This window comes from Salvia hispanica, unplaced genomic scaffold, assembly GCF_023119035.1.
Source record: "Salvia hispanica cultivar TCC Black 2014 unplaced genomic scaffold, UniMelb_Shisp_WGS_1.0 HiC_scaffold_969, whole genome shotgun sequence".
In the NCBI taxonomy this organism is placed as follows: Eukaryota; Viridiplantae; Streptophyta; class Magnoliopsida; order Lamiales; family Lamiaceae; genus Salvia; species Salvia hispanica.
Genome location: NW_025952764.1, coordinates 1 through 11,183, shown reverse-complemented (window position 1 = coordinate 11,183; position 11,183 = coordinate 1). Strand labels below are relative to the sequence as shown.

The window sequence follows — 11,183 nt, the reverse complement described above, 5'->3', positions numbered from 1 at the left end:
TCACAAACTATTAGAGAAAAAGCAGATTCACTTTCCCCTCTTTTTCCTTACAAGAATTCACAAAACAAATAAACTGAATCTGCATAAATTGTGCAATTCTTAATTAACTACTACTATATGTTGTAGATTTGACCCAGTGGGAGGGAAGAACCCTACAAGAATCCAAGAAAAAGCTAAATCGCAAGGACCCTTTTGTGATATTCTCAAATGATGCAGCTAAAATTGAGTAGGGAAAAGCAGGAAATTCCACTTTGACATATAAACAAACAGGATGTGGGCAGAGTTAGAGAAGCAGTACATTTTATACTGGGCTTATATGATTGATGTCAACAGCATCATATGCTTGCTTAAGTTACACAAGAAAAAGGAGCAAATTCACCAACTGGGTACTTGAACAAACAGCAAAGGAAGCATCAAGTTTTCCCATTTTATATACTCTCAAAGACAGACATATATATTCAAATAATTTCATTGACAGTACATTACTAGTAATAAAATGTGCTTCATTCTATCTTACTTAGGGCTGGGGAAAAATACCGAAATACCGAAAAACCGGTCTTATCGTACCGAAAATATACCGAAAATACCATTTTTTTTGGTATACCGTGACTTTCGGTATGGTATGATACCTTACCGAAAGATTGCGGTAAGGTAACGATATAAATTTTCAAATACCGCGGTATACCGCTGCATACCGAAATTCGGTATATACCGTAAACTAAGGTATATACCGTAAATTAAGGTATATACCACAATAATATAAACACAATTGTATATAAAATATATTTTATATATTTTTAAATTATAAATCTATTGTGAAATATAAATATAATTATGAATAAATTATATTTAATTTATTTTTAAAATTATAAATTATAAATAATATTTTAAAAACTCTAATTTTCTATTTTAATTGATGTTGAAAGTCAGGTATACCGCAAAAATAAGGTATACCGAACTTCGGTACGGTATACCGAAAATGAGGTACGGTATCGGTATGGAAATTTGTCATACCGAATATAAGGTATACCGAAGTTCGGTATAACGAAAACTTTGGTAAGGTAAAGGTATGACTTTTTCGCATACCGTATTTACGGTAAGGTATACGGTATGGTGGTTTCGGTAAGGTATACCTTACCTACCCACCCCTAAACTATATGCAATTAATTGTTTTGACAGTTTGCGTAGTTGTGTTATTAAGTCAGAAATACGTAATTATCACAATCTTAAATTGAGGATATTTGATGTTATCCCTTTAAAAAAAATCTATAATCTTATAAACAAAATTAATTAGTGGCGGATTAGATATATGAAAAGAGACAAGTTCCTTATATTTTAGCAACAGTAAAACATATTTGAGAACTAATTGTTATTTTATTATGAATTTTGAACTAATTAATTCCAATTCCCATCTGACCTTTTAAATACCAGAAATATAACAAATACGTCAGTGTAAATTTTTTTCCTACAACCCCTTAATTATGGCTGGCTAAAATTTTAGGTCGGCGCCCAAACTTTTTTCGTAATTAATTCGCCATTTTTTGGTAATTAATATGAGTATTTAGTATTCGGTGAGCATCAATTGCTAACTAATTAGCTATTCTAAATTAAAATTAAAGTTTAGCCATTAGATTAGTAGATCTAGTAGTTAAAATAATGTCATATCAATTATATTATTAATTAAGAAAATTATTAAATAAAAATAAGTGGTATTAATGTCAATTTCATCTCATTAAAATCATCTTAAAACTTTAAATTTATGTAACTCTCTCGATTTAAATTATTTTTTTTCGCAAAAAAATATATCAAATTAAAGATAATTTTATAAGGATTCCAACGAGATCTCAATTGCATATGTTCCAACGAGATCTAAGGGTGTTTATTTGGTCTCAATTTTAGATTAGGATGCTATAAGCGTTAGAAGATGGCTCTTTAGTATTCCTCCCAATTTATATATATATATATATAAATAATTTTTTTCGTTCAAATTTGTTCATTAACATACGACTACTAAAATTAATAAAATATCGCATCCCTAAATCTAAACAAATATTATGAAAATGTGTGAACAACTATAATAATGTAATTATTTAGCATTATTCGTTTAATTTTTTGATTTATGATCAACAAAATGTGGGATTTCGGGTTAAGAAAATAAGCTCAACTTGCATTCGAGTGTGATTAGGAATAGTTTTGAATTTCGTGCAGTCTATTAAGCAAAAGTCTATGTTTGTTTTTAATGTACACTTACAATTAAATTATATCAAATTGACTGGTTCAAACTTCTCATTAGGGGTGAACATTTGGGTTTCGGTTCGGTATCTTATCAAAACTGAAAAACTGAATTTAGTTTAAAATCCAAATCGACTCAAATTTGAAAAACCGAAACCGAAAAACCAAAAACCAAACTAAACAGATAAAATCGAATTTATATGAAAAATCGAGAAACCGTAAAACAAACATATATTTAATATATATTTTATTTTATATATACTAATAGAATATATATATATATATATATATATATATAATAAAATTAATACTAGAATATATATAGTACATATTATATAGAATATATTATATTAATATAATATATTAAATTAATAGAATATATAATATAATATTTAAATATAATTCGGATTTTTCGGTTTTCTGTTTTTTTTGTCCGAACCGAAAAACCAAAAATTTTGAATTTTTAAAACCTAACCAAACCTAATTTGAAAATTTTGATTTGGTTCGGTTCGGATATTCGCATTTCGATTTTTGCTCACCCTTACTTCTGATGCAGTCATGTAAACCACACATCCCCTTTTCTTCTTGTTTTATGCTGGGAGGGAAGCGTGGCGCAAATGGATAGTCTCTCTCTTCAATGCGATTGACATTTTTGTACTAATTTTTAATATAAAAATCTTTTTTAATGTCTGGTTAATCAGCAATTGATTGAAGAACCCCAAAAAAACACTTGAATGAAAAGAAATAACTTTATGTGTGAATTAGATAACTTTATTTTTCCCTTCATAAAATTTAAGTAAAATATATCCGTGGGTCCTTATACTAATACATTTTTATACATTTTATTTCATTAGATCCTTCTACAAATTTTTGATTCATTAGACCCTTGTACTAATGCATTTTATCCCATTGAATCCCCTTACAATTTTTTTTTTCATTAATAACTTATACTAATACATTTTAATGTAAAAGGTTCTTTGATTGAATCTTTATACTAACACAATTTTTGGTTTCATCAACTTTTCTTGTGTATAATTTTTTTCTTCTTATTTTTTTAAAACTAATTCAATTGCTATAGTCTCAAAACCATTGAAAAATGCTAATTTTATAACTTGATAACGTGCAATATCAATGAGTTTTCCATTTTCTTAATTATTCTTGAGTCAATATTCCAATAAATATGAGAAAAAAGTAAATAAATAAATTGAAATGACACAACAAAAATTTATTAAATTTGAAGTCCATTAAATAAATATCCAACCAGATTAAAAATAAAAGTACAATAATCTCTTAAATAAAAATGAATTATTATAAGGACTTAATAAAATAAAACAATTGTAAAATGATCTAATTAAAGAAAATATATTGATACAAGGATCAAATGAACCAAAAAATGTAGAGAAACCTAATCATAAAAAATGTTTTGCCTAAATTTAAATGATATGCATGTGCGTAACATATGCATTGCATTGTGGACGTATCAAAGTTTTCCATTTCTTCGTAAATTTCTGTACTTGGAGTAAGAGAATATAGCTCAGTTATATTTAAATATAACTAAAAAAAATTGAAATGACTTTAGTGGGCCTACAAAACTGGTGATCCCAAAATTGTTGGGCTTAGGACAATTAATAAAGTTCTACTCGAACTATACTAGCTTATAAACTATGGTGCATATGATAGCAGTCTTAATCACCTCATTTCATTGATTTAAACAAACTGAGGAATGCTCTCTATAACGAATTTGGGCATGCTTTATTCACATGATTATGATTTCTATTATATATTTTTCTATTTGTAAATGAGTAGTTTTAGGATTTAATAAATTTAGAAATTTAATGAATTTTGTATTATAATTAAATTACAAATTCAATTTAATTAAAATATTATAAACATAATCGACTCATTTTTTTCATTCCTTTCTTGAAAGTGTTTATCCAAATCAGGTTGTTTTGGTTCAACCAAATAAACTTCCAAATTTTGGATAGCTGAAGCAAATGGCGCTCTTACGGTTACAATCGATTCCCACCATCACATTTCCATCGCCACAACCAAAATTCTCAAAATCAAGCATCGCATTGTTCAATCGACGACGCTTGAACCCCAGCCACTATCATCAACTGCTGAAACGGAGCGCAGTCGCCGAAGAAATCTCAGCGGCGGAGGTCGATCAGAGCGTGATTGACGATGAAGAAACTCTCAGGCAGAAGGAAACAGTCAGTTATGATTGGAGCGAAGAATGGTATCCGCTCTATCTCACCAAAAACGTCCCCGACGACGCGCCGCTTGGCCTCACGGTGTTCGACAAGCAGGTCGTCTTGTTTAAAGACGGCGCCGGCGAGCTCAGGTGCTACGAAGATCGCTGCCCCCACCGGTAGGCTTGATACTGCTTTTTTTGTTTAAATCGATAATTGAGGTCAGATTCAGCTTCTGCTATATTAGAAAATTTGGTACCAATTCAATCATAAATTGAAATTAGGGCTCTTAATTTGGGGAGCAAATAGAAATCATTAATGAGTACTAATCTAGTACATTTCCACATTTTGGCTTAGTTGCTCTGGGTTTATTTTCCATGTTTCATTCTTTTGAATTGTTTTGTTCAAATTGTTGATGTGATCAAAATGTAGGTTGCTGTATACTTTGTGCAACAACTGTTTTGTGCTCTCCTGTAAAAGGATATAAGGTGTTATGTGTTAGCATAATAATATGGAGCTTCATTAGTGACGTTTCGTGTTCGTATAGACTAGCAAAACTTTCCGAAGGTCAGCTATTTGATGGTAGATTGGAGTGTTTGTACCACGGTTGGCAATTCGAAGGCAATGGTAAATGTGTGAAAATACCACAGGTTCGTGTTGATTCCCACTCTGTTCAGATCAATTTCCACAGATTATAATACATGCTCCTAAAAAACGGTTGCCTTCTTAAACAGCTCTCAGAAGGCGCAAAGATCCCATCATCAGCTTGTGTGAGAACATACGAAATCAAGGATTCACAGGGCGTGATATGGATCTGGATGTCGCGTAAGAGTCCTCCCAATCCTGCAAAAATCCCTTGGTTTGAGAATTTTGAGAGGCCAGGGTTTCGAGATTTATCAACCATCCACGAGCTCCCCTATGATCACTCCATCCTTTTAGAGAACCTCATGGATCCTTCCCATGTTCCTATCTCACACAACAGATCAGATTCTAATGCGAAAAGGGAAGAAGCAGGGCCGTTGTATTTTGAGGTGACTGAAAGGACAGGGCGAGGCTTTGCCGGCCGGTGGGGTAGAGAAAGAGACGTATCATTGCCAAACCACATCCCAAACTTTCTGAGGTTTGAGGCGCCTTGTGTACTTCAGAGTAACCGGCAAGTCATTGACAAGAAGGGCCAGAAGATCTACTTCACGGGGCTGTTCCTCTGCAGACCTTCGGGGCAAGGGAAGTCTATGCTCATAGTTCGCTTTGGGAACACGATGAAGCCCTCATTTGTGTTCAAACTGCTTCCACAATGGTTCTTGCATCAGACAGCTAGCAAGATTCTTGAGGAAGACATGGGGTTCCTTTCCTCTCAGAATGAGATTCTTGTGAGAGAAAAATCTCCGACGAGAGAGCTCTACATCAACTTGAAGACATCAGACACGTGGGTTGCAGAGTACCGAAGATGGATGGACAAAGTCGGGCATGGAATGCCTTACCATTTCGGCCACAGCACAGTTTCTTTACCGGAAAACCCTGCACTGGTCGAGCATGCTCCAGCGGGATTCACTGCCAGCCTCTCGGCTTCTCAGCCAGCTAAGGGCGGCATTGGATCAATGCACGCCCCGAACCCTGCTAACAGATACTTCCGGCATGTGATCCACTGCAAGGGGTGCAGGAACGTCGTGAAGTTATGTCGTGCGTGGAAGAAAGCTCTCTCTGTTGCTGCTGCTGTTTCTACGGCTTTGGCAATTCTGGCGTCAGGGAGGATGTCGAGGGTGCTGTTGTTGCTCTCGGCTGCAGTTTTTGTGGCTGGGATTCAGATCTGCTCGAGTGTGATTGCAATGAACACAACCAACTACATAAGAAGTCATAGAAGGTTGTGATGTGAAGTAGTAGCTGCAAAAGTATGGTATTGCTTTTACATCTGTAGGCAAGGTTGAAGTTTCTGTTAAATAAAATATGTTTGTTTGCAGTATTTTACATGGAAAAGTATTTGCAGGTTACTATTTTAAAGTCATTTTTATTCACCAAACACAAAAGTAGAACAGTTAAACAGAAGCTGGAATCCTTCAGATTCAATGCTCTCTGGGGTCTGAATTTGCAATATGAAAATCATCTCGATGTATTTATGTATTTTCTGACATTGTACTAAATGTATATACAGTTTCCTTCCAACTCCCACCTACCTGAGCTCTTTCAATTTCAATTTCACTCTCTAGAGAGAGAGTGAAATTGATGCATGCAACAAGAGCATTTACTGAGTATTTGTCACTGTCCCACTTTGCCAAACCTGCCTCAACCATCTCCAAAATAAATGCAGAGTTATAAGGAGTAATAAATAGACAAAGTCTATTCCTCTCATGGCGCCTGACTTCTTTCTGTATTAAGGGAATACAGCCAAAAGCAGGTTGCAGAAAGCTCAGCAAGAAATGGATTGTGTGTACAAATTGTTGATGCTTATGTCTTCTATCACTCTATGCCTCCTTCCATTCTCTTCTTGCTCGGCTCCCTCTGTTGGTTTCTACGCAGGTTCATGCCCCGCAGCTGAGATCATGGTGAAGAACACAGTCAGATCAGCTTCCGATTTGGATCCCACAATTCCCGGGAAGCTCCTACGCTTGCTCTTCCACGACTGCTTCATCGAGGCTAGTTACACCTACTTCACTCTTTCCTACTTGAGATAGCAAGATTCAAATGGTCATTATCTTTACAGGGCTGTGATGCTTCCATACTACTTCAAGGTAATGGGACGGAGAGAAGCGATCCCGGGAACGCATCCGTTGACGGATTTGCAGTTATAGACTCAGCAAAGAGATTACTCGAAATCTTCTGCCCGGGAACAGTTTCTTGTGCCGACATTCTTGCACTGGCTGCTAGAGACGCAGTTGAATACGTACGTACATACTTTCTATAACCAAGTTTTGAATTCGCTTTTTTTTTATGTTCGAATTCGGATGAAATTTGCGTCTGCAGACAGGAGGGCCGAGTGTGCAGATTCCGACAGGTAGGAGAGATGGTAGGATTTCAGCAGCTGCAAATGTGAGACCAAACATTATAGACACAAGCTTCACATTAGATGAGATGGCTAAGCTCTTCTCTGTCAAGGGTTTGTCCATGGATGACCTTGTAACCCTCTCAGGTATACTAATTTAATTTAATCATACCATGGGGCCGTTCGGTTGTCATGTTTACTTGTGACTAAATGTCGTGTCTTGTAGGGGGTCACACAATCGGAAAATCGCATTGCAGCTCATTCAACGACCGGTTCAAGGTCGACCCGAGTGGTAATGTTACAGTGATCGACTCATCCCTAGACCGGCAGTACGCGGTCCAGCTAACGAAAATGTGTCCTGCCGGTGCCAGGGATGATTCGATCACTGTGAATAATGACCCGGGCACGCCCTTTCAGTTCGACAACCAGTACTACAGGATAGTGCTGGAGCACAAGGGGCTTTTCCAGTCTGATTCTGCACTGGTAAATGATAACAGAACGAGGAGCAAAGTAGTGGAATTTGCAAACAGTCAAGATGGTTTCTTTGAGAATTGGGCAGTTTCTTTCTTGAAACTTACCATGATTGGGGTTAAGACTGGTGATGAGGGCGAGATTCGACAATCTTGTTCGATGCCTAATTAGATGATTCCATTATTACCATTTACCACTGTAATTATTATTTATTGTTAGCGTTTCATGTGAAAAAGGTCATTTCATTATTTCATAGGACTACAATAAATTCAATACTGCTGTGTTATGGATGGTGTTATCTAGTAAATGTATTTATACTATGATTATAGATCATACAAAGTTAATAATTTCAAGTTACTACGCTGGAATATATTTTGATTTGATCATTTTCGGCATACAGGTCGGTAGAGTTAGAATTTCATATAGTAAAAGTATTAAGAGAGTCTTTATAAGATGTTTTTTTATGCAATTTACTAGATAGAATGATGTACTACTCCCTCGGCTTATAATAGGAGTCACATTTGACGTAGACACAAATTTTAAGAAATGTACTAAAAAATGTAGTTTGAAAAAGCTAGTAGAAAATAAGATCCATTATTTTAGAATGAACTATATGGCCCCTATGTACTGCAAGTCTAACTCCTAGAAGCACCTAATTAAGTGTATAATATCATTTCTAGTATTTTTTTTTTCACTATTTTGATTTACCCCTTTTTTCATCTTCTCTTTTCAAAATTGGCCACTAACATACTTTTTCATTCTATTTGTCTATTATTATATCAATTTCAAATTAAAATTCACGTCGTTCTAAATATTTTTATTTTTAATAAACGGAGAAAGTATTAGAAAAACCAGTTCTAATTGGACAATAAACCTATAAATTGAATACAGTTAAGTTAACCACACCAAATTCTGTTAGGATTGTAGCGATTTCAAATATTTGCATCAGAAATCGCATCAACTACCATTAGCAACTGTTGGAGAAAGAATCCATTGAATGGTTGAAGAATTTGGAGCTCCAATCTGCTCATGAATGAGGGCTCTGCAATTTCTCCGCGAAACTGCTCCTCTCAATCTATCAAGTGTTGCGGCGGCTCATTGTGACGCCATCAAATCATCGCTCATCACAGACACCTACATTTCCAACAAACTCATAAGCAGGTACCAAAAATGCAAGGAATTGAACGCCTCCCTGAAGGTGTTCGACGAAATGCCTCAAAGGGACACCGCTTCTTGGAACACCGTGATTTCCGGCTACGTCAATTCCGGGAGTTTTTCCACCTCATGGGAGTTCTTGAAAACTATGAAAGGACTCGGCTTTCCGTTCGACGCCTATACTTTTGGCAGCATGCTCAAGGGCATTGTAGCAAGTGGCGGATTAATGTATGGCCGGCAAGTTCATGCTGATATTGTGAAGATGGGATTTGGTGATAATGTATATGCTGCTAGTGCTCTTCTGCACATGTACGCCGTGTGCAGTGGAGTTGAGGATGCAAATAAGGTGTTTAGGCACATGAAGGAGAGGAATACCGTTTCTTGGAATACTTTGATTGGGGGGTTTTCGGAGGTCGGAAATCTGCGTCGTTGTCTTGAGTTGTTTCGGTGTATGGAGATTGAAAGTGTTGGAGTCGATGATGCAACGTTTGCACCTATTCTGACATTGCTCTGTGATGCTGAGTTTTATGAGTTGACAAGGCAGATACATGGGAGCATTATGAAACGGGGGCTGGAGTACGAGAGCACTGTGCTTAACGCCACGATAACTGCGTACGCAGAGTGTGGAAGCATTGGAGATGCCAAGAAAGTGTTTGATACAGCTGTAGAGAATCGGGATTTAGTGACATGGAACTCGATGTTAGCGGCTTATTTGGATCATGGTCTGGAGGAATGTTGCTTCACTATTTTCTTGGATATGATGAGAGGGAGGTTGACGGTGGATGCTTACACGTGCTCCACTGTTATAAGTGCTTGCTCTGGAGATGCAAAATGGAGCCTCGGAAAATCCTTGCATTGTCTAGTGGTAAAGAGGGGAATGGAGCAGACAACACAAGTATCTAATGCATTGATTTCTATGTATTTGAAATCTGATGGTCAAAACATGGAGGATGCCGTGAGAGTTTTTGAACATATAGACGTGAAGGACCATGTATCGTGGAACACAATTCTGACCGGTTTGTCACAGAACGGGGCCAGTGAAAATGCCATAAGGCTCTTCCAGCAGATGCATCTGAATTACCTGAAAATCGACCAATATGCCTTTGCAGCAGTCTTGAGATCTTGCTCGGATTTAGCCACGCTCAATTTGGGCTGTCAGGTTCATGTTCTGGTGTTGAAATCAGGCCTGGAGGAAAATGAGTATGTCGCTAGTGCTTTGATATTTATGTACTCTAAATGTGGGATCATTGAAGATGCTCGCCAATCCTTTGAGGCCTCTCAGAAGGGGAGCTCCGTGACATGGAACTCGGTCATTTTTGCATATGCGCAACACGGGCGAGGGAAAGTTGCACTTGACCTGTTTTACCTCATGACACAGCGACAAGTGAAGCTGGATCATATCACTTTTGTTGCTGCTCTAACTGCGTGCAGTCACATTGGTTTGGTCGACGAAGGTCTGAACTTGTTGAAAAATATGGAATCTGAATATGGAGTTCCAGCCCGGATGGAGAATTATGCGTGTGCAGTTGACTTGCTTGGAAGAGCTGGACGTCTCATGGAGGCAAAGGAACTGATCGATGATATGCCTTTTGAATCCAATGTGATGGTTTGGAAAACATTCTTAGGTGCTTGTAGGGCGTGCGGTGACATAGAACTTGCGAGTCAGGTAGCTGACAACCTGATGGAACTCGACCCCGGAGATCACTGCACTTATGTTCTTCTCTCTGATATGTATGGCCATCTTAAGAAATGGGACGAGAAGGCTGCCATGAAGAGGCTGATGAGAGATAAGAGCATCAAGAAGGTGCCTGGTTGGAGTTGGATAGAGTTGCACCACGACGTTCATTCATTTAACGCAGACGACCATTCACACCCCAGATCCCTAGATATATATGATGCACTGGAAGAACTAACGAATGAAATGAGAAATTCTGATGATGCTTTGGTCATAGATATTCACCATGATGATCCGGATCTTGCCAATGGTTGTATTCAAGCTGTGCTGGTATAAGATGAAGACATGATACTCTGTTCATGATTATGATACACATTAGATTAAATAGTGGTAACTGGGATTGATGATTCAATTTGAGATCACTCTAAAATTCAATTTTCGACTTGGAATATCTTGATGCTAAGTGGAATCGAGCTGTAGG

The 11,183-nt window shown here is 36.9% G+C and overlaps 3 protein-coding genes across 4 annotated transcripts; all 3 read left to right on the top strand.

The window, feature by feature from the left end:
* The first annotated feature begins 4,171 nt into the window (after positions 1-4,171).
* LOC125200437 (protein TIC 55, chloroplastic-like) lies at positions 4,172-6,384 on the top strand. 2 transcript variants are annotated; one of them, XM_048098079.1, is made up of 3 exons: positions 4,172-4,603; positions 4,972-5,074; positions 5,159-6,384. In XM_048098079.1, the coding sequence occupies exons 1-3, from the start codon at positions 4,227-4,229 to the stop codon at positions 6,290-6,292; spliced, it is 1,614 nt and encodes a 537-aa protein (XP_047954036.1). In that variant the 5' UTR covers positions 4,172-4,226; the 3' UTR covers positions 6,293-6,384. The 2 variants fall into 2 exon arrangements, with proteins under 2 accessions (XP_047954036.1, XP_047954037.1); XM_048098080.1 differs by having other exon boundaries at positions 4,281-4,603; positions 4,857-5,074.
* Positions 6,385-6,528: 144 nt separating this feature from the next.
* Positions 6,529-8,192, top strand: LOC125200438 (peroxidase 18-like). Its single transcript, XM_048098082.1, has 4 exons — positions 6,529-7,054; positions 7,123-7,302; positions 7,383-7,548; positions 7,628-8,192. The coding sequence occupies exons 1-4, from the start codon at positions 6,839-6,841 to the stop codon at positions 8,041-8,043; spliced, it is 978 nt and encodes a 325-aa protein (XP_047954039.1). The 5' UTR covers positions 6,529-6,838; the 3' UTR covers positions 8,044-8,192.
* Positions 8,193-8,745: 553 nt separating this feature from the next.
* Positions 8,746-11,177, top strand: LOC125200436 (putative pentatricopeptide repeat-containing protein At3g25970). The gene has a single exon (XM_048098078.1). The coding sequence runs from the start codon at positions 8,906-8,908 to the stop codon at positions 11,036-11,038; it is 2,133 nt and encodes a 710-aa protein (XP_047954035.1). The 5' UTR covers positions 8,746-8,905; the 3' UTR covers positions 11,039-11,177.
* The last annotated feature ends 6 nt before the right edge of the window (positions 11,178-11,183 follow it).

Bases quoted from the DNA above. Each gene is read 5' to 3' on its own strand.
- LOC125200437 (XM_048098079.1), top strand. From the start codon at position 4,227: ATGGCGCTCTTACGGTTACAATCGATTCCCACCATCACATTTCCATCG. The intron at 4,604-4,971 runs GTAGGCTTGATA...GTGTTCGTATAG, and splicing joins GAAGATCGCTGCCCCCACCG to ACTAGCAAAACTTTCCGAAG. The intron at 5,075-5,158 runs GTTCGTGTTGAT...CTTCTTAAACAG, and splicing joins AATGTGTGAAAATACCACAG to CTCTCAGAAGGCGCAAAGAT.
- LOC125200438 (XM_048098082.1), top strand. From the start codon at position 6,839: ATGGATTGTGTGTACAAATTGTTGATGCTTATGTCTTCTATCACTCTA. The intron at 7,303-7,382 runs GTACGTACATAC...TTGCGTCTGCAG, and splicing joins CTAGAGACGCAGTTGAATAC to ACAGGAGGGCCGAGTGTGCA. The intron at 7,549-7,627 runs GTATACTAATTT...CGTGTCTTGTAG, and splicing joins TGACCTTGTAACCCTCTCAG to GGGGTCACACAATCGGAAAA.
- LOC125200436 (XM_048098078.1), top strand. From the start codon at position 8,906: ATGAGGGCTCTGCAATTTCTCCGCGAAACTGCTCCTCTCAATCTATCA.